Here is a 22,708-nt window from a genome sequence, read left to right as displayed (position 1 = left end):
CGGTTCCGCGTTGAGGAAGTCACCTACGTCGGCCACGTTTTCACGGCGGGGGGCCTGAAGCCAGACCCCGAGAAGACGGCGGCGATCACCAAAATGCCCGCTCCCACTGACGTGCCCGGCCTGCAGCGCTTCCTGGGCATGGTCAACTACTTGGGTAAGTTCATACCCGACCTCAGCGAACTGAGTGCCCCCCTGAGGGAGCTGACCAAGAAGGACAATGCCTGGGTCTGGCTCCCGCACCACCAATCGGCCTTCGTGGCCCTGAGGTCCAGACTCGCACGGACCCCCACTTTGCAGTTCTTCGACCTGAACAGGCCAATCGTCCTCACCTGCGATGCATCTCGGTTCGGCCTTGGTGCTGCCTGCCTGCAGCTCTACGACGACCGACAGCTGCCCGTCTCCTATGCCTCTCGCACAATGACCCCTGCTGAACAGCGCTACGCCCAGATAGAAAAGGAGCTCCTTGCCGTGGTGTTCGCGTGCTCCAAATTCAGAGACTACGTTCTTGGAAAAACTTTCACCATCGAAACTGACCACCAGCCGCTGGTCTCTATTTTAAACAAGCCCATCCACGCAGCCTCGTCCCGCTTGCAGCGAATGATGCTGCAGCTGCAGCGTTTCACATTCAAAATCGTGTACCGCAAAGGCAAGGAGATGTTCGTGGCAGACACTTTGTCCCGTGCCCCACTACCTTCCACTTCCCGCCATCCGTACGAATCGGCTGACCTGATGGTGTTGAACGTCAACATCGTTCCATCTTGGCAGATGCAGTCACTGGTCACACACACTGCCGCTGATCCGAACCTTCAACAGCTTGAGGGCGTCATCCGCCGTGGCTGGCCTGAACGACGGTCTTCCCTGCCGGCTGGTGCCGTGCCCTACTTCCTGGTTCGGGATGAACTGGTGCTGCACGCGGGCGTGGTGGTGAAGGGTCACAAGGTTGTGGTGCCGGCTGCGCTGCGAGATCACTACTTCCAGACTGCCCACAACGGACACCCAGGGGTGGAGGCCACGTTATCCCAGGCCCAAGCACAGTTTTACTGGCCTGGCATGGTCAAGGACATCCGGGACAGGGTCTCCGCCTGCGCTGCCTGCAACAGCCTATTACCTCATCAGCAGCGCCAGCCTCTCCTGCAGCAGCCGGCTCCCGAGTTGCCGTGGATGGCTGTTGCCGCCGATATTTTCGAGTGGCGTGGCAAACACTACCTGGTCCTGGTGGACTCCTACTCCAGCTGGTTCGAGGTGGACCTGCTGCCGTCCCTCACGTCTGCTGCCGTCATCGGGAAGCTTCGCCGCCACTTCTCTACCTTTGGTTCCCCGGCATCCCTCCAGTCCGACAACGGCAGCCAGTTTACCAGCGCGGAGTTTGCTGCTTTCGCCACCCGGTGGAACTTTCGCCACATCACCAGCAGCCCCGAGTACCCGCAAAGCAATGGACTTGCAGAGCGCGCTGTCCGCAGCGCTAAGGAACTGATGGAACGTTGCCGGCTTGACAGTTCGGACTTGTACCTTGCCCTCCTCAACCTCCGCAACATCTCCCGGGACCCCGCGCTCGGTTCCCCTGCCCAGCGCCTCATGTCCCGCACCACTAGACCCCCTATCCCCGTCTCCCAGCAATCCCTGCAACCCACGGCTCGGAGCCCTGCCGCTGTCAGGGAGCGCTTCACTGAAAAGCAGCTCATTCAGAAGCGCTCCTTTGACAAATCGTCCCGTCCCCTTCCACCTCTGTTCGCTGGCCAGGTTGTCCGGATGGAGTCCACCTCCGGTCACCACCGGCTGGCCGTGGTCGTCGGCAATGCTGACTCTCCACAGTCGTACCTGGTCAACTACGAGGGCACCGTGTATCGTCGTACCCGCCAGCACCTGATGCTGGTAAACGAGCCTGCACCGCCTCCCGCGGTCCCGTATTCACCTCCCGTCCAGTCCCCGGTGCCTGATGTGCCTCCTGCTCCGGTACATCCGCAGTCGCCCCAGCCCCCTTCCCCTCCCTCGCCTGCGCGTGTATCGCTTCCCAGTCCTCCTCCTTCCCCTGGTTCCCCAGCCTCTGTACCCGCACCCGTCCATGCTGTTCCTTCGACCGGAGGGGATGGTGGGTTGCGCACCCGCTCTGGGAGAGTGGTCAGGCCGCCTGTCCGGTACGGTGTGTACGAGTAGTCTGTGTTGTGCTGCATTCTATCTGCTCCCTGCTTGTAGTTTGAGCCTAGCGCATGAGCCGTGGTCACTTTTGTTTCCAAGAGGAAGGATGTAGATCAGTGCATGTTCCTTTAACATAGTGACCTCACCACTACTAACCACTCCCCATTGTCTCTTGTATAATTGTAGCTTCCCCACCTCCAGCTCGCTCTCTAGTTCCGGTGATGACCACGGACAGCTAGGGCATAACATGTGTGTAGTGAAATTAATAAACAATATCCAGTAAAAGACTCTGTGTGCAAAGGACGTCTCTTTACAGACAGGAAGCAGCATGCGAGGCTGGGAAAGCACATCTCGGACCCGCAGACCCTCAGCATAGGAGCTCCGCAAGGCTGCGTACTCTCTCCTCTCCTTTACTCTCTCTGCACCAACGACTGCACCTCCACAGACTCCTCTGTCAACCTCCTCAAGTTTGCGGATGACACTACCCTGATTGGACTGATCCAGGATGGGGAGGAAATGCCTACAGATGGGAAGTGACACAGCTGGCGTCCTGGTGCCATCGCAACAACCTGGAGCTCAATGCTCTCAAGACAATGGAACTAATTGTAGACTTTCGAAGAGATCCCCCTCCCCTCCCCCCACTCACCATCAACAACACCATAATCACATCTGTGGAGTCATTTAAGTTCCTTGGAACCATCAACTCCAGGGACCTTAAATGGGGGGCCACCATCGACTCCACAGTCAAAAAGGCCCAACAGAGGATGTACTTCCTGTGGCAACTGAAGAAACACAATCTGCCACAGGCAATGATGGTCCAATTCTATACTGCTATCATTGAGTCCGTCCTCACCTTCTCCATCATGGTCTGGTTTGGCTCAGCCACCAAGCACGACATCCGGAGGCTGCAACGGATCGTTTGCACAGCTGAGAAGGTTGTTGGCTGCAACCTTCCCCCATTGATGAACTGTACACTGCAAGGGCCAGGAAGCGAGCGGGCAAGATCATCTCTGACCCCTCTCACCCTGGCCACAAACTCTTCGAAGCACTTCCCTCTGGAAGGCAACTCCGGACTGTCAAAGCAGCCACAGCCAGACCTAAAAACAGCTTTTTTCCCCACAAGTGATAGTTCTACTCAATAACCAAAGTCTGTAGTCTCTTTTTAGCTCTGGTTTATTTTCACCCACATGTTTAGACCATAATGTTGTATCCTTATTGTTTTGATGTGGTTATGCTTTATTCTTAATTGTTAACTGTATGTTTTTTGTTGTCATTTGTGAGCGGGGCACCAAGGCACATTCCTTGTACATGCATACTTGGCCAATAAACTTGTTCATTCATTCATTTAAAAGCCACTTGGACAGGTACATGGGAAAAAAAGATTTGGAGGGATATGAGCCAAACGCATGCAAATGGGAGTAGCTTAGATGGGACATCTTGGTCAGAGTAGATGAATTGGGGTGAAGGGGCTGTTTCCATGCTGTATAACTGAGAAAATTCTGCCTGACCTGTAGAGTACAAAAGAAATAGGAGTGGATGTGGGCTATAAGGTGTTTGACAGATTTGTTATAATTCTTTTGAGTTTCTCCCTAGCAGAATACACGAGGATGCTCGTGTAATAGGATGTCTTTGCACTTCTATTCTTGGCTACTTAATTTTTTTAACATTCCAAATGCAAAGGAATATTATTGTTAATACAGAAGTATTATGTAAATAAGTACTCTTCTGTATTAACAATATACATTTTTGATTTTCTATTATTGACTCAAAGATAAATTATTATTGCTATTATCATAGGAAGATTAGATTCAGGATAGGGTTAATTTATAGAGTAGAAATATGAATGATTAAAAAATTCTTACAATATTTACAGGTTTAAATATTTGTTTAGTTATTGGGGAAAGAGAAAAAGTTAAATGTACGACGAGAATAGAGTTTGATCAAATCCTCACCTTGTGCTGTACACCCCTGTGAAAGGTGTGTTTCGAAGAGTCAGATCAGCATGCAGTTCATCTCTCAGTTCCAGGAATCATTCCCAGGTTATGTTTGGCTTGACTTCCTTCAGTGGGAATACTCACTGTAAGTACTGATTTTTGGATGAAAAAATCTTCCGGGTATTTTTTTTGTTAGCCAGACAAAGCAAAGCATACTTAGAACTCTAAGGTGGTATCGGATATTTTCTGAGTCTATGGGGTGATAACAAGAAAATTCTCCAGGATTTCAACCTATTTACTTTTTAGAATAGAATAGTCGCTTTGCGTCTGTGGTTTTAAAATGATGAAGGGATTGGTACTGTGAGACTCCAGCTGGATGATTAATATTTGATCCTGTAAACTCTTCACCTTTGGAATATGCGTTACACGGCTGATTGGGTGTTCCTACATCACTTTGCACTCACACATTTCTCACTGACTCCATCCCCCTTCTCCAATCTTTCAGGCTGAATCTGATATTTTTAGTTTTAACATTCAATTCATCTTTCATCAAGCTTCTGGACTATAGACTTGTCATGTTCTCATAAAGCTGCCTACTTTCATAATAACAGGAAAAGGCTGGAAACATCCAGCAGGCAATATCTGTGGAAAGAAATGAGGTTAAGTGATCTGTTGTTGCTTTTGAAAACCTAAGTCATATGTGATAGGTATTGAACAAATCAGAAGACGTACAGGTATGTAGGTTAATTGGCTGGGTAAATGTAAAAATTGTCCCTATTGGGTGTAGGATAGTGTTAATGTACGGGGATCGCTGGGCGGCACGGACTTGGTGGGCCGAAAAGGCCTGTTTCCGGCTGTATATATATGATATGATATGATGATAGAAAGAGAGTCACCAATATCAAATCATAAGGCACAGACTGTTATGTAGAAATGGCAGAATTATATTGTTGCTTTTCTCTCTTCTTCAATTCGAGCATCTGGTTCTGTGAATTCACATCACAGATGCCTGCTCTTCTCCTGATCCTCATTATGCCCAACAAGGTTCTTACTTCAGAAAACATCCAAAACATTATCTGGTATGGGAAGGAACTACAGATGCTGGTTTACACCGAAGATAGACACAAACTACTGGAGTAACTCAGTGGGACAGGCAGCATCTCTGGATAGAAGGAATGGGTGAAGTTTCAGGTCAAGACTGTCAGTCTGAAGGGTCTCAACCCAAAATGTCACCCATTCCTTCTCTCCAGATACTGCCTGTCCCGCTGAGTTAGTCCAGCATTTTGTGTCTAAACATTATCTTCATTTTTTTTTAGTATTTTGTGACATGACACAATAAAACATATGCTTGAAAAGAGCATATAATTTTAGACTCATGGTTTCCAAAACTCATTGGAGTTTTTTAAATCTGTATTTACCAAGGAGAAAGACAGTAGGACGGAGGAACTTGGGGCAGTCAATGGAAGTGTCTTAAGAGCAGTCTGGGTTATTGACAAAGAAATACTGAAGGTACTGCAGTGTTTGAAGGTAGACAAATCTCCAGGGCCTGATCAGATATATCCGAGAACGTTGCGAGAAACTAGAGAGGAAATTGCAGGAGCCCTGGTTGAAATTTACGAATCGTCCTTAAATACAGGAGAGGTGCCGGAAGACTGGTGGTTGGCAAATGTTGTGCCTCTTTTCAAGAAGGGCTACAGGGAAAATGCTGGGAACTATAAGCCGGTGAGCTTAACATCTGCAGTTGGTAAGTTACTGGAGAGTATTCTGAGGGATAGGATGTACAGGCATTTGGATGGGCAAGGGCTGATTAGGGATGGATAGCAAATTGGGTCCATGGAAGGAAGCAGAGGGTAATGGTGGAAGGTTGCTTCACAGACTGGAGGCCTGTGACTAGTGGTGTGCCTCGGGGTTCGGTGCTGGGCCCGTTACTGTTTGTCATCTACATCAATGATTTGGATGAGTACATATAGGGCAAGATTAGCAAGTTTGCTGATGATACAAAAGTTAGTGGTTTTGCAGACAGTGAAGATGGTTGTGAACAATTGCAGCAGGATCTGGATTGATTGGCCAGGTGGGCAGAGGAATAGTTGATGGAATTTAATACAGAAAAGTTTGAGGTGTTGCATTTTGGGATGTCAAACAAGGACAGGACCTACATAGTAAATGGTAAGCCTCTAGGTAGTGTTGTAGAGCAGAGGGATCTAGGAGAACAGGTGCATGATTCTTTGAAGGTCGAGTTGCAGGTAGATAAGGTGGTCAAAAAGGCTTTTGCCACTTTGTCCTTCATCAGTCAGAGTATTGAGTATAGAAGTTGGGAGGTCATGTTGCAATTGTATAAGACGTTGGTGAGACCACATTTACAATATTGTGTTCAGTTCTGGGCACCAAGTTATAGGAATGATATTGTCAAGCTTGAAAGGGTTCAGAAAAGATTTACGAGGATGTTGCTAGCACTAGAGAGTGTGAGTAGGCTGGGTCTCGATTCCATGGGGAGATCTTATAAAGGTGTACAAAATCATGAGAGGAATAGATCGGGTAGATGCACAGTCATTTGCCCAGAGTAGGGGAATCAAGGACCAAAGGACATAGGTCCAACATGAAGGGGAAAAGATTTAATGGGAATCCGAGGGGTAACTTTTTCACACAAAGGGTGATGGGTGTATGGAACAAGCTGCCTGAGGAGGTAGTTGAGGCTGGGACTATCCTATCGTGTAAGAAACAATTAGACAGGTTTGGAGGGACATGGACCAAGTGCAGGCAAGTGGGACTAGTGTAGCTGGGACATAGTTGGGCCGAAGGGCCTGTTTCCACACTATCACTCTATGATCAGACTCTGTATTGGGCTACATTACCCCAAGCTGTGAGCACAAAAATTGTAACATCTCTAAAAGTGTTTCCCCTTCATCAACCAATCTTCCAACAGTGCAATGGTTACTACAGAAGGATGGAAGCAGGTTACCTATTTTCCCCTATTGAACTGCACCTAATAATCAAAACAAACTAACGGACAATTTTTGTGCTTTCAGAAGTTAAGAACGAGAAAATTCCCGAATAATGGAATATTTGTAACAAAGTTATGCTTAAAATGAACAGTTTTGATGTAATCTTGTCTGCTTTTGTCCACAGTGAGTACCTTTCAAAGTGTTCAGCTCCTTGGAAACACTAGAAATTCTAAACAGTTCTCCTACAACATGCGACCGCACACATCAAGTTTGTCACATAGAACTAGATCTGAAGAATAATGGAGCAATGCAGGACTGCTAACATTGCATATGCTGCAAGAATGGCCTTTTCAGCTCTTTTAACTGCATGGATATTCCTAAAGAAAAACAAAATAAGAAAGACTTTTCTGGACTTTTCTCAGAAGCTTGCTAAAGAGTGTATTTCGGGAGACATGTTTAAGGAAACTCCATATTTAGGATATAAATTACTGATTATATCTAAGAAAACAAAAACTTATATTTTCCTAGATCAACTGGCTGAAGCCATAGAAGTTGCGCCACAGAAAGCAGCCATTCATTCCATTGTTCCTGTGAAAACAATCAGAAAGATATACCTACCTATTCCCATTATCCTGCTCATCTCCCATACCATTTAAATGATTTCAGAAATGTATCTACTTCCCTCTTTAAAAACTGTGTTTAGAGTGTGCAAGCCATTACAGAATACAACATTATCTGAAACAAAAAAGAAATACTCGGACCCAATTCCATGTACATTACCGATATGGTTCGATTATGTACTGCCAAACGAGCTAGAATGGGATTTTTATAAGTATCACATAATATAAATGGAATAATTCACTAGCAAGCACCAGCTATAAACTGTATTACGCTTCATGTTTGTGGAAATAAATCCAAATATAGAAAATTGGTTATAATGTAGCAAACAGCAAAAGTACGTTTAACATCCACACCTTACCAGATTTCTTCTGTATTTATGCTCCAATTCATCTCAGCTTAACGTGGAGAAAACCATGTTATCCACTTAAACAAGGTTTTGAATCAGAAATGTCTCATGATATTACCAACATGTTATTTTTGTAATTTTTATTAAGTGTATATACATGTGAATAAAGTTTTTAATTATTATTGTTTATAAGTGTAACAAGGTAAATGATTGCAAACAAAAACTAACAAATCTTGAAATTAAACAGAAATTGGTTAAACGGATGGAAGGATACATAATTAAGATTCATGTTTGAAAACTTAGTTTATAAAAAGCTGCACAAAAAGTATGGGATATTTCCGTAAACGTATATGATGATAACAAACTAATTTTAAACTTGCTGTACAGCAATAAGCATTGGTGTAGTTGATTAAGAAATTGGGATAAGAGAACACTTATGGAAGTTTAGTAAAATCTTAGACCTTCACTCACTGAGCAAAACCTTGAAAAGTTATTATTTTAAACACAGATTCTCAGCGAACACATTAAATACATGCAAAGGAAATTATCCAACAAAATAAGGAGTGTATTACTATTGATACATGTTACATCACCCTCAACCAATGGACATGTTTAACTTCTTATCCTGAAGTATTTAAAGATAAACACACTTATCCCAAGGAACAACTGAGAAACAAGACTTCCATCTTATTCTCTATATTTGTAAACTTTGCTCTATAACTATCGAGATGTAAATCCTCTATACACATCTTTTGATTGATGCAAGCACTTAAAGAGCTGGTATTATAATTTTCCTGGATTTCATTCTTTAATAGGTAACTGGGAGACTGGCTGCTAGGTAGATTCTGAAGTAGTAATGGAGATCAGTTAACCACTGCTCTTGGAAATCATCAGTCTTGAAGTTCTGAGAAAAAAAATAGTTTCATAAAAAATATAAATAAACAAATTTACTGAAGGGCAACCTATTTCAAACATCTTATATCCTGAAATACAAAGCAAAAAATGATCAGCAATAGTTGCTGAAAACAAAACCATGCATTTCCATTGTCTGGATGAAATGGAATCCACCTATAAGGTCTCAGTGATCCACTGCCAACTACATTACTTAACACCTTACACAAACAAATCATAAAAGAGGAATTAAAACTAATGTTCAATTATATATATAAAAAGCAAACTCTTGTACATACATAGAATTGACCTCCCATATAGACCTGACTAGCCATTGTAAATGTTGGTAAATGCATTTCAACTTCTACATACAAGGTAAAGTCAAACATTAAAGCAATAATCTCTATCTTAGTAATTTTGGCATGAGTACATGTTTTATTGGTGGAGTTCGCATTATCTCAGCAGAAACAATTTGAAGATAAATGAAAGTTTCTTTGTTTCTATATTCAGTAATGCACCATAAAACTACTACAGCACAAGGGTAAAAAAAACTAAATTACCACAAGATATTCTTCAGTCTACTGTGGAAGTTGGTCAATTTACATGCAACTCAATGTGGACAAATAAGGAGGAACATGATAATTTCAGAAATTACTAGATCTTCTTAAATTCTGTCTTCTAAATTTAAACATTATATATTGTTTGAAATATGCTACTTCCTTAAATCCTGGAATATTGAAAACATTATTCCGGCTTCCCTAGTTTCCATAAAGAGACACAAAAGAGAAAAGTGATGTATCATGGTAGAATTTTACAGATGTCCAATTAAGCTCCAACTGGTTATTTTGTATAATTCTGCTAAAAATTCAGTGACTTTTAACAGCTAATTTCTGTGGCCAAAAACACATGTCAGTTGATGACTTCCGAATTTGCATTAGAGTTCACAAAACTATTGAGATAAAACTCACTATCTTGTGTACTTTGAGCAAATCTCCTCTCAACTTTCTTTGCTTCAGGTACAATGTAGTGTAACCTTACAGTGGAAATCTCTCTGGGACCATTCCCGTAAAAAATAAATTTATACACAAAACAACAACTGTATTTAGCGAGTGGAGAATAGAAACTGCAGAGATTTCACCCAACAAAAGCAAGACATTTTCCCCGGAAACCCCCCCACCCCCCCATTAAATAGTGGTTTGTTGATCAGAAAGGAATACTTCACAGAGGCCAAGCTAGAAGGGAGAAATGTATACCCAAAGCTGCAAGACAATAAATCGCAGTAGATATTCATGAAAGCACAAGATGATAATACTCTTGGAATACTGTGCAGAAAGGCAGCAATACCGTGATATCCTGAATGACATGTTGCACCATTGCTGCATTTGCCACCATGTGTTGTCTAAGCTGAGTTTGCTGAAGCAGAAGGCGAAGGATCTGTGCAATAACAGGAAGTTCCCCCTGGCAGGCACCGTTCACTCGCAGATTCTGCAGCATCAGTCGAAGCAAGCGTGGGATGCGGGCCAGTGCTGTTAGGCATGCTCCCCACAGAAATTCTCTGCAAAAAATATTTTCAAAACATAATCCTTTCAACACCACCAGAGAAAACAGGCCATAAAAAAGATAGCAAAAACAAAATAATTATTCACATTTTTAAATCACTTAATACGCAATAAATGTTCAGGACGTTGCTGGAATTGTGGGCAAATTTACAGGAAAAAGTCCAGCCTTTGATCTTGATCAAATATTTGATGCTGCCTGACCTGCTGAGTTCCTCCAGCATTTTCTGTGATTTGCTCAAGATTTTAGCATCTACAGTTTCTTGTGTCTACATAGAATATCTGTTGTTCACCAAAAATACACAAATCTGAATCTTAAATATATAAAATTATATGTCATGTATAGCCTTGCACAAAGGGCAGATAAATGAATATGAGAAATAGACTCCAATATATCGGCCTCCTACAAAAATATTATAAGGATGACGTAGTGGCGGCACGGTAGCGCAGCGGTAGAGTTGCTGCTTTACAGCGAATGCAGCGCCGGAGACTCAGGTTCGATCCTGACTACGGGTGCTGCACTGTAAGGAGTTTGTACGTTCTCCCCGTGACCTGCGTGGGTTTTCTCCGAGATCTTCGGTTTCCTCCCACACTCCAAAGACGTACAGGTATGTAGGTTAATTGGCTGGGTAAATGTAAAAATTGTCCCTAGTGGGTGTAGGATAGTGTTAATGTACGGGGATCACTGGGCGGCACGGACTTGGAGGGCCGAAAAGGCCTGTTTCCGGCTGTATATATATGATATGATATGATATGACTTCATTAAAATATTAATGACAATTAAAATTGCAAAATCATGCCCCAGGTACTTTCCCTGGAACAGCAGGGAGATGTAATACCTATCTCTTTATTTTCTCCCTCACATCCATCCAACAGAAATTGCAGGCAAGATGTGTGGAATTGTTGGTGATTATGGGGAGTGCAGTGTAGGATATAGAGGTAAGTTACTTTTAAACAGTTGGTCTCATATAGTAAATAATAATTTTTCTGAACATAAACATTTACAAAGTGAACAACCTAAAGTATTTCATAGATCAAATATAAAATGATGCAAAACCACATGATATTAAAATGTGATGGTTTAAAAAAAGTTCAAAAAGTAAGAAATAAACAAACATACAAATAATCCATAAACTGCTAAATAGAAGGTATCTCACAATTATTCTATGCTGCACCGACAGTTTTATTTTTTTCTCTGCATTCTTTGATATTTCTGCGTTTGTCGATCAGAAGCTTTGTCTTGTTATTGGTCTACATCCAATTAAAAATGGGAAGAGCCATAAAAGCACTCATGAAATTTGGGGTTGTGGGATATTGATTACGAAGTTGCAAATTACATAACTTGTGTAAAATTATTATTTTGGGTTTTCAATATGGCATATTGATGTGGGCTTCTCATTATGTGAAGCATGAGTGACCACTGGGAAAAGCACATGGTCCCAGAAACTGACCTTCCTGGCAATCAAAGACAAATGTGAGTGAATCTAGAGAAATGAGAGCAAAAAAATCTAAAGTCATTTTAATGACCTTTTCTGTACATTTCCTTTGTTGTTCCTTTCCGAGGTTAGGATGAAGTAAAGGAGGCTGTAGCAACTCCCGACAAGGAAATTCAACAAACAATCATTGGGAATAAAGGCTGGATCGATGAGTTGGCCAACAGTTTTTAGGATTGACCCTGCTGTGCTGTCTGGTAAAAGATTCACACCCACCTGAGGAGACAAAACACAGTTCATATTACAAAACAAATGACTACTTAGCAATGAAAATCCACAGCTAAATTAAAAAACCTACTCGAGATCCAATCAGAACATGAAAATAAGAAATACTTATTAATTTACTTTATTTCAGTTGATAACAACTAACTTGCAAAGCTCTAGCATTCTGATATCATTGCTGATGCAAGGCTCTGCTAGCAACAGATACTGGGAAGGAGGAGGTGGTCTTAGATTTCCAGGTGAATGCCCTATTTTACCATCCATTAGGTTGATTGAGCAAAGAAAAGGTATAGTTTTAATCATAAGTTTGCTCCAAAGTTTGCTTTTGGGGCATGGCCACTCTTAAGGATGTTTAAAATAAACTCCAAGATCCTTAGTGCATTGTCTGAGCATAAATGATCAACTGACTTTATGTTAACGGAAATAAATTGCTGAAATGATTAATTGCAGATTAAACCAGAGATGGCCGTAATGGTAAGCCGACAGAGTTAACATTCAAGAAAAATGTGATTAAATACATTAGAACTTTAATTTGAACTTCACGATGCATGTTTTTTTTTAAAGTAAAATGGTACAGCAAACAATACCAAATCCTACACCCACTCCTATTTAAGGCTCTTGTTTTTGGTCAGATATACTTTCCCTACCACAAATGGATTAGGTTATATGTGGAATTTGCAGACACCCAAATGCATTGTGCTTCCGAATCTGGCTACTTCATTTTGCGGAAAAGTTTCTACTGTGCTGAAAATAGATAATTAGCTCCACGTCATACAGAAAGCAAACAGAAGCAATGCTCTGATTTGCTCATAATACCGTGAAGCTTTGAAAGGATCAGCTGTGTATGATCTTAAAGGCAAGCCACGCTTTAAACATTGAACGTCATTCGTGTACGTTTAAGAACAAAATAATAAACTTTTTAAGCGACTTTCAAATCATTCAAATATGAATTCAAATTCATTTCAACTTTAAATTTGTTTTTTTGGAGATAAAGCTTTAAGAAAGCTGGTTTTACATTACATTCAAATCACCAACACTTTCTGTTTGAGGCTATCCCTTCCAGGTTATTCGCTCAATACTTTTTTAGCTACAGGGAATTATAACTTGGCTATTAAAATAACAAGGAAATGTTGTACCTCGTAGTAAAAATAAAAATTGGGAATTCCATGTAAGACAGTGGAAACATTTATCTTTCACTAAAAATGAATCGTCCTAAAAATAATTCAACATAACATTTTTATTAGTGTCATTACATCTATTAATTACAGTTCATGGTCAAAATTTTGATTGAAGAATTTCAGAAATGGATAACAAATTTGCAATAAGCCTTTTTTAACTTAAGCATTTGCCTGCAGTAGTCTAAAATTAGATGTGATATATAGTCTTTAAATAAAATAATGACATTTAATTACTTATTTGAAAAAGAACAAAGAGCAAAAATATGAATTGCCAACTTTGTTTCAAAATGAATTTTAGCAAAAAATATTCTCAAATTGTAACATGATAATTTGATCAAATTAACATTACTTTAAGAAGAGTTTCACTTGTCTCATTTGTTATGTTGCTTTGAGGGACTAGAGGTTCCCTCTTTAAAGCAAGCGTAGTACATAATTTTTAAAAATTGTTTCAATAAAATCAGCAGCCATTTCATTGTCTATGTGTTAAATAGAACAAGTTTGTCATAAATAGTCAGAATTAGGAAACTAAAATTGAACAAAGCAGGTTTCTGGTACAATATGAATAGAGCAAAGAAAATTGGAGCGCCATTTAGTACTTCCTTGAGAAAATATATGTACATGGTCTATCTACATATGTGTGCAAATAACACAATGGAAAGTACATGCCTCGTTTGCATCAATGGTGCTAAAGTGATGGTCGAGAATTTAAATTTCCTAGGTATAAATTTCGCAGACAATTTGACATAGCTCAATCATATAGAGGATACGGTCAAGATTAGGGACTCAAACGGCCAGAGCCAATTGCAAATCGTCACCGGAAGTGGAAACAGAAGGGCAAAAAAGTTTCCTTAGACCAGATGTTCTCCTGGATAACAAGGACACCTACATCAGACTCGTAATTATTGACCTATTACTCAGTACCCTCCTCTGGAATTGGATCCATAACTTCTTGACCCATAGACCGCACTCAGTAAGCATCCTCCATGATAACTCTCAACATTAGTGCTCCACATAGCTGAGTTCTCAGCCTCTTACTATACTCCCAATATACTCCAGACTGTGCTGCCAAATTCTTTACTTGTCTATTTATAAATTTGTAGATGACACCACCGTAGTAAGCTGGATCTCACACAATGATGAGACAGTGTACAGACAGGAGATGGAGAGCATAGTAGCATATTTTCAAGACAATAACCTCTTAATGTCAGCAAAACAAAGGAGCTGGTCATTGACTTCAGTACATGCCCTCGTTTGCATCAATGGTGCTAAAGTGGAGATGGTTGAGGATTTCAATTTCCTAGGTATAAATTTTGCAGACAATTTGACATAACCCAATCATATAGAGGATACGGTCAAGAAAGCACACCAATGCCTCGACTATCTCAGACGAAGGAAATTCAGCATGTCTCCATAGACTCTTAACAATTTCTAGACACACCATAAAAAGCATCCTGTCCAGCACATCACAGATCGGCATAGCAACTTCTCTGGCCAAGACAGCAAGAAATTGCAGTGTTGTGAAGGCAGTCCAGTCCATCAAACCAACTAACAACCCACACCCCGTCATCTATACTTCAAACTGCTTTGGGAAAGCAGCCAACATAATCCAGCACATTGTAATAACAAGGAACTGCAGATGCTGGTTTTAAACCAAAGACACACACAAAATGCTGCAGTAACTCAGCGAGTCAGGCAACATAGGCGACAGTTTGGGTCAGGACCCTTCTTCAGACTGATCAAGGACAACTCATGTGCCAGTCAGTCTTTTTTCTCCCCTCTCCTGTGGCGCAGAAGATACAAAAGTTTGAAATCACATACCACCAAATTCTTCCCCACTTATCAGAGTCTTGAATAGACCTCTCACAGGATTTTTTCATCTACCTCAGTGCGACCCTTTGTTTCATCTGCACTTTCTCTGAAGCTGTGACATTACATTCTGCACCCTGTTTATTTTCCCTTTTGCATTTGCAAAGTATATCACGGTATCATAAAAACCTTAACGGTACTTGTGATAATAATAAACTAATACCAATATCAAAAAAGTTTTTTTTTTTTACATGGTTCACCAAATTCCTTCAGGAAAGTAGATTTGCTATTTATGTTTCCTGTTTATGTTGTGTTGTTGACTCTGAGCTACTCTCTCATGTGGCTTCTCAGTTCAAGTCAAGGATAGAGGTTTAGAGATACAGCGTGAGAACAGGACCTTTGTGCCGCTGAATCCGCGCGACCAGCGATCATCCGTACACTAGTTCTATCCTACACACCAGGGACAATTTACAGAAGCCAATTAACTTACAAACTTGCACATCTTTGGATTGTGGGAGGAAGCCAGAATACCGGGAGAAACTCCACGCGGTCAAAGAGAGAATGTACAGGCTCCATACAGACTGCACCTGTAGTCAGGATTGGACCCGGGTCTCTGGTGGTATAAGGCAGCAACTCTACCGCGGTGTCACTGTCCCGTCAATAAATAAATAAACAGATACATAAATTACCATTATGCCTTATACTATGAACCCTAACCGCCTGTGAAATTCAAGAAACTTTGAGTGTTGAAGAAAACAGAAATTTCCTTTCCAAATCAAAATCAGTCCTCTGGCCTAGGTTCTCTTGATCTACATTATAGTTCATTGAACTTTAGCCATTTCCCATGATGACTATTCACCTTTGCTTTCCTGTCTTTCATGGCACGTCTTTGGCCATCCATTAAGTTTGTGGCAACACCCTCACACCCCCCCCCAAATTTTTCAGTGTTTGTTAAAAGTATTTGGTGTCAACTTTCTGCCTTCTTGCAGCATTACATCTCTTTTATGCTTGGATGGCTAGAAAATACAGAATTCTACATTAATATTGAATTAATATTGAGTGATTGCATCCTTTTTGTCTGCTGCAACAGTTAACTAAATACAGCAATGCTCTTCAGGCCTTCACATTAAAAAAAAACATTCTCAAACAATTATTCATCCATAATAATTTAACCGATTACCAGACTTACTAGATGTTTGCAGATAGCACTTTGTAGGATATCACAGCACTGGATTCTAGAAGGTACTGATGATAAGCATTGGCATGCCACCTGAAAGGTAAAGCATCAAAGCAGTAAATAACAAACAAGGGACTCGTAGACAATGGCATTATGAATGCCAGTTATTTTCCCAAATATAAAATCTAAATTATACATAGGCAGACAACTCAGATTTAGCACTAAACATTAGTGAAGGTTAGACCCTGTAAGCCTAAATATAAATATATGAAAATGTGCACCAAAACCAAAATGTACTTTCAAGCCTCCAACCTCCAAATGAAACAATAAATGGTTGTCACTATGTATTGTATATCTGCTCTGTGCAGATAACATGCAGAACAAAGTTTTTCACTATACAATGGTACATGTGACATTAATAAACATAAATCTAAAGATTGGCATGATCGAGTTGAGCCAAATGACCTATTTTTTGTTCTATAAATTCATGACTGTAACGTTATAATACCGACATCTGACATTGCCTGTATATTGTCCATAGTATACAGAACAAACCTTCCCTTGCTGGGAAATATGCTTTGTCATGTCTGATTCGTGTGTTCAGGTCAGTAATCCATTAAGACTATTGTAGCAGCTTTGACAAAACTGACAGGCTTGTGGGCTTTTTCAGTGTGCAATCTATGTTCTAATTTAGAGTTAACCATATTGCTATTGATTGGCAGTCACGTATCTGCTGGGGTAATACAGGCTGATGCACTTTCCTCTTATACACAAAAATACAATATTTTCCTCACAATCACAACATTAAAAATAGCAACAATAACTACATTACTTTTCTGAAAACATTTTAAAAATCTATTGTTATTGAGTTATTTTGCATTCACAAGGCAAATCAATTTCCAATACAGGCTGTGCTGGTTGGAGATGCCTTTGCTGCTAAGAATATATGTGGACTGCAATTGGAAAGCTCTATCTCAGTAAGCCATTCAACAAATGAATGTCATGGTTCGGATATTTAATTGTCAAAGTGACATTAATATTTCTCACTACTTAATTTATTTGGGATTCTTAGATCTTGAAATATTCATATAAATAATTTCAATTGACATATTTTACTTTTTGCTTACAATCGTAGTGACAAAATACATCCTTTCATTTCATTTAGCAAATAAAGACATGCACAAAGTTTGTTTAATGGACTAAAACAGAAAAATTGCAAAGATTGTCAACATGCTAAGAACAGTTATGCACTGTTCCATAGAGCATTAAGATTGGAGTTCTGTTCTGTACAAAGTGATGTTTTGAAAACAGAAATGTAAAGCTTTTGTGGACATAAGACAATTCATAAAGAAGCCTACTAGTTCCACTGTTCTCCTTTATCTCTTGGCTGTCACCTCTTCCCCAGTCAACAATGGGCCATTATGGGCTCCACCCTATCTTAGTCATCTGTTCCGGTCCACCTTTGTTCTGGCCTTTTCTTACCTGCAGTTCCCTCCCCTCTACTTTCAGTCGGAAGAAGGGTCCCGACACGAAATGTCACCCGTCCTCTTTGTGCAAAGATGCTGCTTGACCCACTGAGTTAATCTAGCACTTTGTGACTATCTGAAGCTACTATAACTTCTTCACCAACATTTAGGGATATGTCAAAACTGGAAGAGTTATCCCAAAGAGTAATCAAACAACGGTCATAGATACAAGCACAAAATCATAGTGACCAGTCAATAAACCATAATTCCTGTATGTATCTTAATCAGGAGGTTCAATCCAGTAGGAGCTGGCAGCCGAGGCTGTGGAAATCTCAGCATTAACTCCACAGCACATTACGTTCGATCGAATCAAGACAACAACAAGCAAAGAAACTTCCTGACTGTCTTATATATCAATGTTCATGCCTTTTGAAGGGTAGCAGTACGGTTGGTTTGAACATTTTAGGTAAAGGAAAGATGCATCAGGATACAGAAGCAGAGAAGGGAGTGAGTAAAAGAAAATTAGGAAGGATAAATACCAGTGCCTCACAACATTACATATAATAGTAGTACAGTAAATTGAGAGGGAAAATTAAGCACAGCTGGCCAGCATAGTGGTCCATTGCACATTTATTAATGCAAAGAAAATAAAAAGTTAAAATATTAAGAAACGTCTAAAATTCAGGAAATTTGCTAATTGCGCAAAAAACAAACAATTTAATTTTCACTTAAAGTCACTTGCCTACCTTACAAGATTCACACAATATTTATATAAACATGATTTTTATTTTAAAATGCTCAAGTTCTAAAGAAATTACAGGATGTTATTATTTATCAAGATAAGAACAGGTTATTGTGGGGGGGAAAAAAGTCCATGTCTGATTCAGAAGAAATATCACACTTCAAAACTTTTGAAGAACACAAACTGTTCATAATATAATGCAATTTGCTGAATAAATATAAAGCACGTTATTGTGTCCACATGGTATCTCTTGACATCAACAATATCCATACTGTGACAGCTGTCATTCACTATAAGCGTCACTGCAAATGCAACGAATTACCTCAGTTATCTCCCAGTGGTGGACAAACTGGTCTAGGTCAGTCACATAAAGATGGATTGACGAAAATTGGGACTGACTTATATGAGGATTACTGCTGCTGTTCTGAAGCCAAGTCAATTCTTCTCCCGAGAATCCTGCAACGCATAAAAATGGTCAGAAAATAAAAATATTGTAAACCAAACTTCTTAGTAAAACACATTTTATAAAATGTGTCCATTCTGATGCTACCTCTGGTGTGTCATGCAGAAAATTAAGTTAAAAATGGACTTCAAAAATTCTCACGGTGATTGCATTTAGCAAACTCTTTCGCGTAGCACAATGATGCAATCATAAAAGAAACCCATCAACTTTAAGAGCCTCTACTTCCTTAACAGGTATTCATACAGTCGGGAGCATCAAGGCCTGATTCAGCAACTCAATCACTCAGGAACGAAGGAGGTTAGACACCGACCAGTCCATCACAAGTGCTGACATCCCTACCATTGATGGGATCTATCAGAGGTGCTGCCACAAAAAGACAGCCAGTATCAAAGACCCACACCACCCTGCTTACATTCTCATTTCATTCCTACTATCAGAAAGGTGGTAAACAAATCTAAAACCATGTCTACTAGGTTCAAGAAATGGTTCTTCCAACGACCATCATGCTCTTGAACTCTGCATAACACTAACCTCAACTATGAACTATGGATTGTCTTTGGCTGCACCAAGGACTTTGGGTTTACATTTGCACTTGTACTGAGGTTATTAATCTATTGAATTTTTGTTTATTATATATTATCTGTGTGTATTGTTTACATGCCTGTCAGGCTGCCGCAATAATTTAATTGTTCCATTATCATTACATATGACAATTCAACACTTGATTCTTGACATCTGTATTAAAGCAAAGTCAATTTAACTAATCATGAAAATGTCAATAACCATGGTAAAACAAGGGAAATAAATCTGTGATGCAATATTTGAGCATAGAAGTCCTTTAGGTCTCCAATGGAAAAACCTGATTATGGGGTTCAAGTTGGGATTTTGCACATATACCCACTGCAGTCAAGGTCATCCTTTGGAAGGAGTAAGTGTTTTGAAAAGTGAATGGAGTGCCCGTCAAGTAGGCTGCTTTATCTTGTATGGTGTTTGTATTTCTTGAGTGTTATTGGAACTACATTCATCCAGTCAAGTGAAGTCCACATAATTACTGATCTCTGCCTAGTAAATGGAAGATAGATTTTGGTAAGTCATTTGGGAATTTGTTCATGCACGACATCCAGCCTCTGACCTGTTCATGTAGACAGATCTTGTGGAATTTATAATCACATTGTTATGATGCCATGGATAGGTTGGAATTGGTTGACTATTTCACATTTTAGCAGGCTTCATTCTTGCACTTATTCGAGTTTTCCAAATTGATTCATACCAACCCACACCTAAATTCCAAGCACAATTTTCCCTGTAAATCAGGAGCTTATATTATCAATACTAGGATAAATAATTTCTTGACTAAAAGTTTCTTGTTAGCTCCAAGTCAGTCACTGGAAAGAATCTAACAGTACCCCAAAGATAACTCATATCTAACGTCTCTCCGATATCACCACCTCTGGCCATCTTCCCTCAACAACCTCCAAACTTATGGTTCCCCAACCCCACACCATTTGCTTCTATCTCCTGTCCAAAATTCACAAACAAGGTGACCCTGATAGGTCCATTAGTTATGCCTGCTACTGCCCCACAGAACTCATCGCCAAATAACTTCAAAGATAGCTACAAAATGGTGGAGTAATTCAGTGGGAAAGGCAGCATCTCTGCAGAGAAGGAATGGATGTAAGGCAGCAACTCCACCACTGTGCCACTGTGTTGCCCAGTTTAGAGACACAGCCCATCAAGTTTGCATCGACCAATGATCACCAACGATTAGTTCTATCCTTTTGGACCACTGAGGCTTTAATAATAATGATACTTTTTTTTAAAATCACTAAAGAAAAGCACAAAATGCTGGGGGGCGGGAATGGGGGTCAGGCAACATCTATGGAGGAAATGGATAGACATATTTTCGAGATGGGACCCTTCAATCTGAAGAGCCCTGACCTGAATCACATGTCCATTCCCATCCCAATATTACCTGATCCATTGAGTTACTCCAGTACTGTGTGTTTTTGTCAAGATTCCAGCATATGCAGTCGGTTGTGTCTACAACTGCAGAACGCTTGAATGCAAACAAAGACTTTTAATATTAAATACAAAAGAAGAAATTTAAATTGTTCACACCTGTCAATGTAGAAAACAGAAAACTGAAGTAATCCACATCAGTGACCAAGCTGTTGGGAAGTGAAGGACCCCATCCACCAAAATAGGACCTAAAATTAAATAATTGACATAAAGTACTTTACATTTTTTAGTTCTCCACATAAATACCTACAAAAACCAATTAGGATGTATTTTCCTTAATCTTATAGTTTTGATAAGTAAAGAGAAAACAACTCACAAGCACATTTGAAAAATAAAGACTGATTGAGATTGGAATAAATCGTGATCTGAGTGCCTCCAGGTTAAAATTTAAATGGATCCATTTTTAAAATATGATCATAAAGTTATAGCCTCTATTATAGACAATAGGTGCAGGAGGAGGCCATTCGGCAATTCGAGCCAGCACCGCCATTCAATGTGATCATGGCTGATCATTCTCAATCAGTACCCCGTTCCTGCCTTCTCCCCATACCCCCTGACTCCGCTATCCTTAAGAGCTCTATCTAGCTCTCTCTTGAATGCATTCAGAGACTTGACCTCCACTGCCTTCTGAGGCAGAGAATTCCACAGATTCACAACTCTCTGACTGAAAAAGGTTTTCCTCATCTCAGTTCTAAATGGCCTACCCCTTATTCTTAAACTGTGGCCCCTTGTTCTGGACTCGCCCAACATTGGGAACATGTTTCCTGCCTCTAACGTGTCCAACCCCTTAATAATCTTATACTTCGGGAGCTCCAACCGCAGGAGCTTCGACTGCCCTGATCGCGGGAGCCTCGATCGCTCCGATGCGGGGCTTCGATCGCCCCAACTGCGGATGCTTCGATCGCCCCGACCACGGGAGAAAAGGAGGAAGAAATGCGAGGTCGCCAAAAAACAAGATGGACGTGTTGCCTGCGCTGGTGAGGACTTGGAGGGAGTGCCGCGAGTGCAGTGATCTCGGTGTTTGCGGGGACATCACACCATGAGAACATCCTGGAGTCTGGTGCAAGTGTGGACAGCTTTCTAACTGTTCGGGCGGACAGGGACTGCAGAGAGAGTGACAGCGGTCGGTACAACTCTGATCACATCACGGTGAAGGAGCATGTGTGTGGCCCGGACATTGAACTGATGGCAGTGGGTCTCTGCTTATGCTGCGTGCCCGAGGGATTCTCACACACTGCTACGGTGGCTGTTTATGTTTAATCTTTATGTAGTTTTGTATCTTGTTGCTTTTTTGGTATGACTGTATGGTAAATCAAATTTCACTGTAGCTCGGTACATGTGACAATAACGGACCATTGAACCATTGAGTTAGGACACTATTGCATTAGTGTTTTTAAATACGAGACCTCATACGTCGTCAGGTTGTTGTTTATGGACTACAACTCGGCATTCAATAGTATCATCCCCTCCAACCTTCCTTCCATTGACTCCATCTACACTTCATGCTGCCTCGGTAAGGCCACCAGCCTCACCCCGGACAGTCCAACTTCTCCCCTATCCCAACAGGCAAGAGGTACAGAAGTGTGAAAACATACACCGCCAAATTCAAAGACAGTTCCTTGCCTGCTGTTATCAGGCAAATGAACCATCCTATCATCATCTGTCCCACTGGAGATCCTCAGATTATCTTTAAACGAAATTCTTTAAATGGAATTT

The 22,708-nt window shown here is 40.9% G+C and overlaps 2 protein-coding genes across 12 annotated transcripts in view; one reads left to right on the top strand and one right to left on the bottom strand.

Annotated features, from left to right (window-relative positions):
- The window catches only part of invs (inversin), a 169,891-nt gene extending 161,699 nt beyond the window's left edge, over positions 1 to 8,192 (top strand). For all 11 annotated transcript variants that reach the window (XM_078423464.1, XM_078423482.1, XM_078423427.1 and 8 more), the window contains one exon: positions 7,197 to 8,192. In XM_078423464.1, the coding sequence (XP_078279590.1) occupies positions 7,197 to 7,312 (116 nt within the window). In that variant the 3' untranslated portion in view covers positions 7,313 to 8,192. The remainder of the gene's footprint in view (positions 1 to 7,196) is intronic.
- tex10 (testis expressed 10) overlaps positions 8,158 to 22,708 on the bottom strand; it is a 52,410-nt gene continuing 37,859 nt past the window's right edge. Inside the window, exons 10-15 of the mRNA XM_078423502.1 lie at positions 21,092 to 21,180; positions 18,833 to 18,966; positions 16,315 to 16,395; positions 11,954 to 12,135; positions 10,215 to 10,425; positions 8,158 to 8,883 (exon numbers count right to left, since the gene is read on the bottom strand). Coding sequence (XP_078279628.1) covers positions 8,788 to 8,883; positions 10,215 to 10,425; positions 11,954 to 12,135; positions 16,315 to 16,395; positions 18,833 to 18,966; positions 21,092 to 21,180 — 793 coding nt within the window. The 3' untranslated portion in view covers positions 8,158 to 8,787. The remainder of the gene's footprint in view (positions 8,884 to 10,214; positions 10,426 to 11,953; positions 12,136 to 16,314; positions 16,396 to 18,832; positions 18,967 to 21,091; positions 21,181 to 22,708) is intronic.

This window comes from Rhinoraja longicauda, chromosome 2, assembly GCF_053455715.1.
Source record: "Rhinoraja longicauda isolate Sanriku21f chromosome 2, sRhiLon1.1, whole genome shotgun sequence".
NCBI classification, from domain to species: Eukaryota; Metazoa; Chordata; class Chondrichthyes; order Rajiformes; family Arhynchobatidae; genus Rhinoraja; species Rhinoraja longicauda.
Note: the sequence above shows the minus strand (reverse complement) of the source record. Positions and strands in the feature narration are given on the sequence as shown.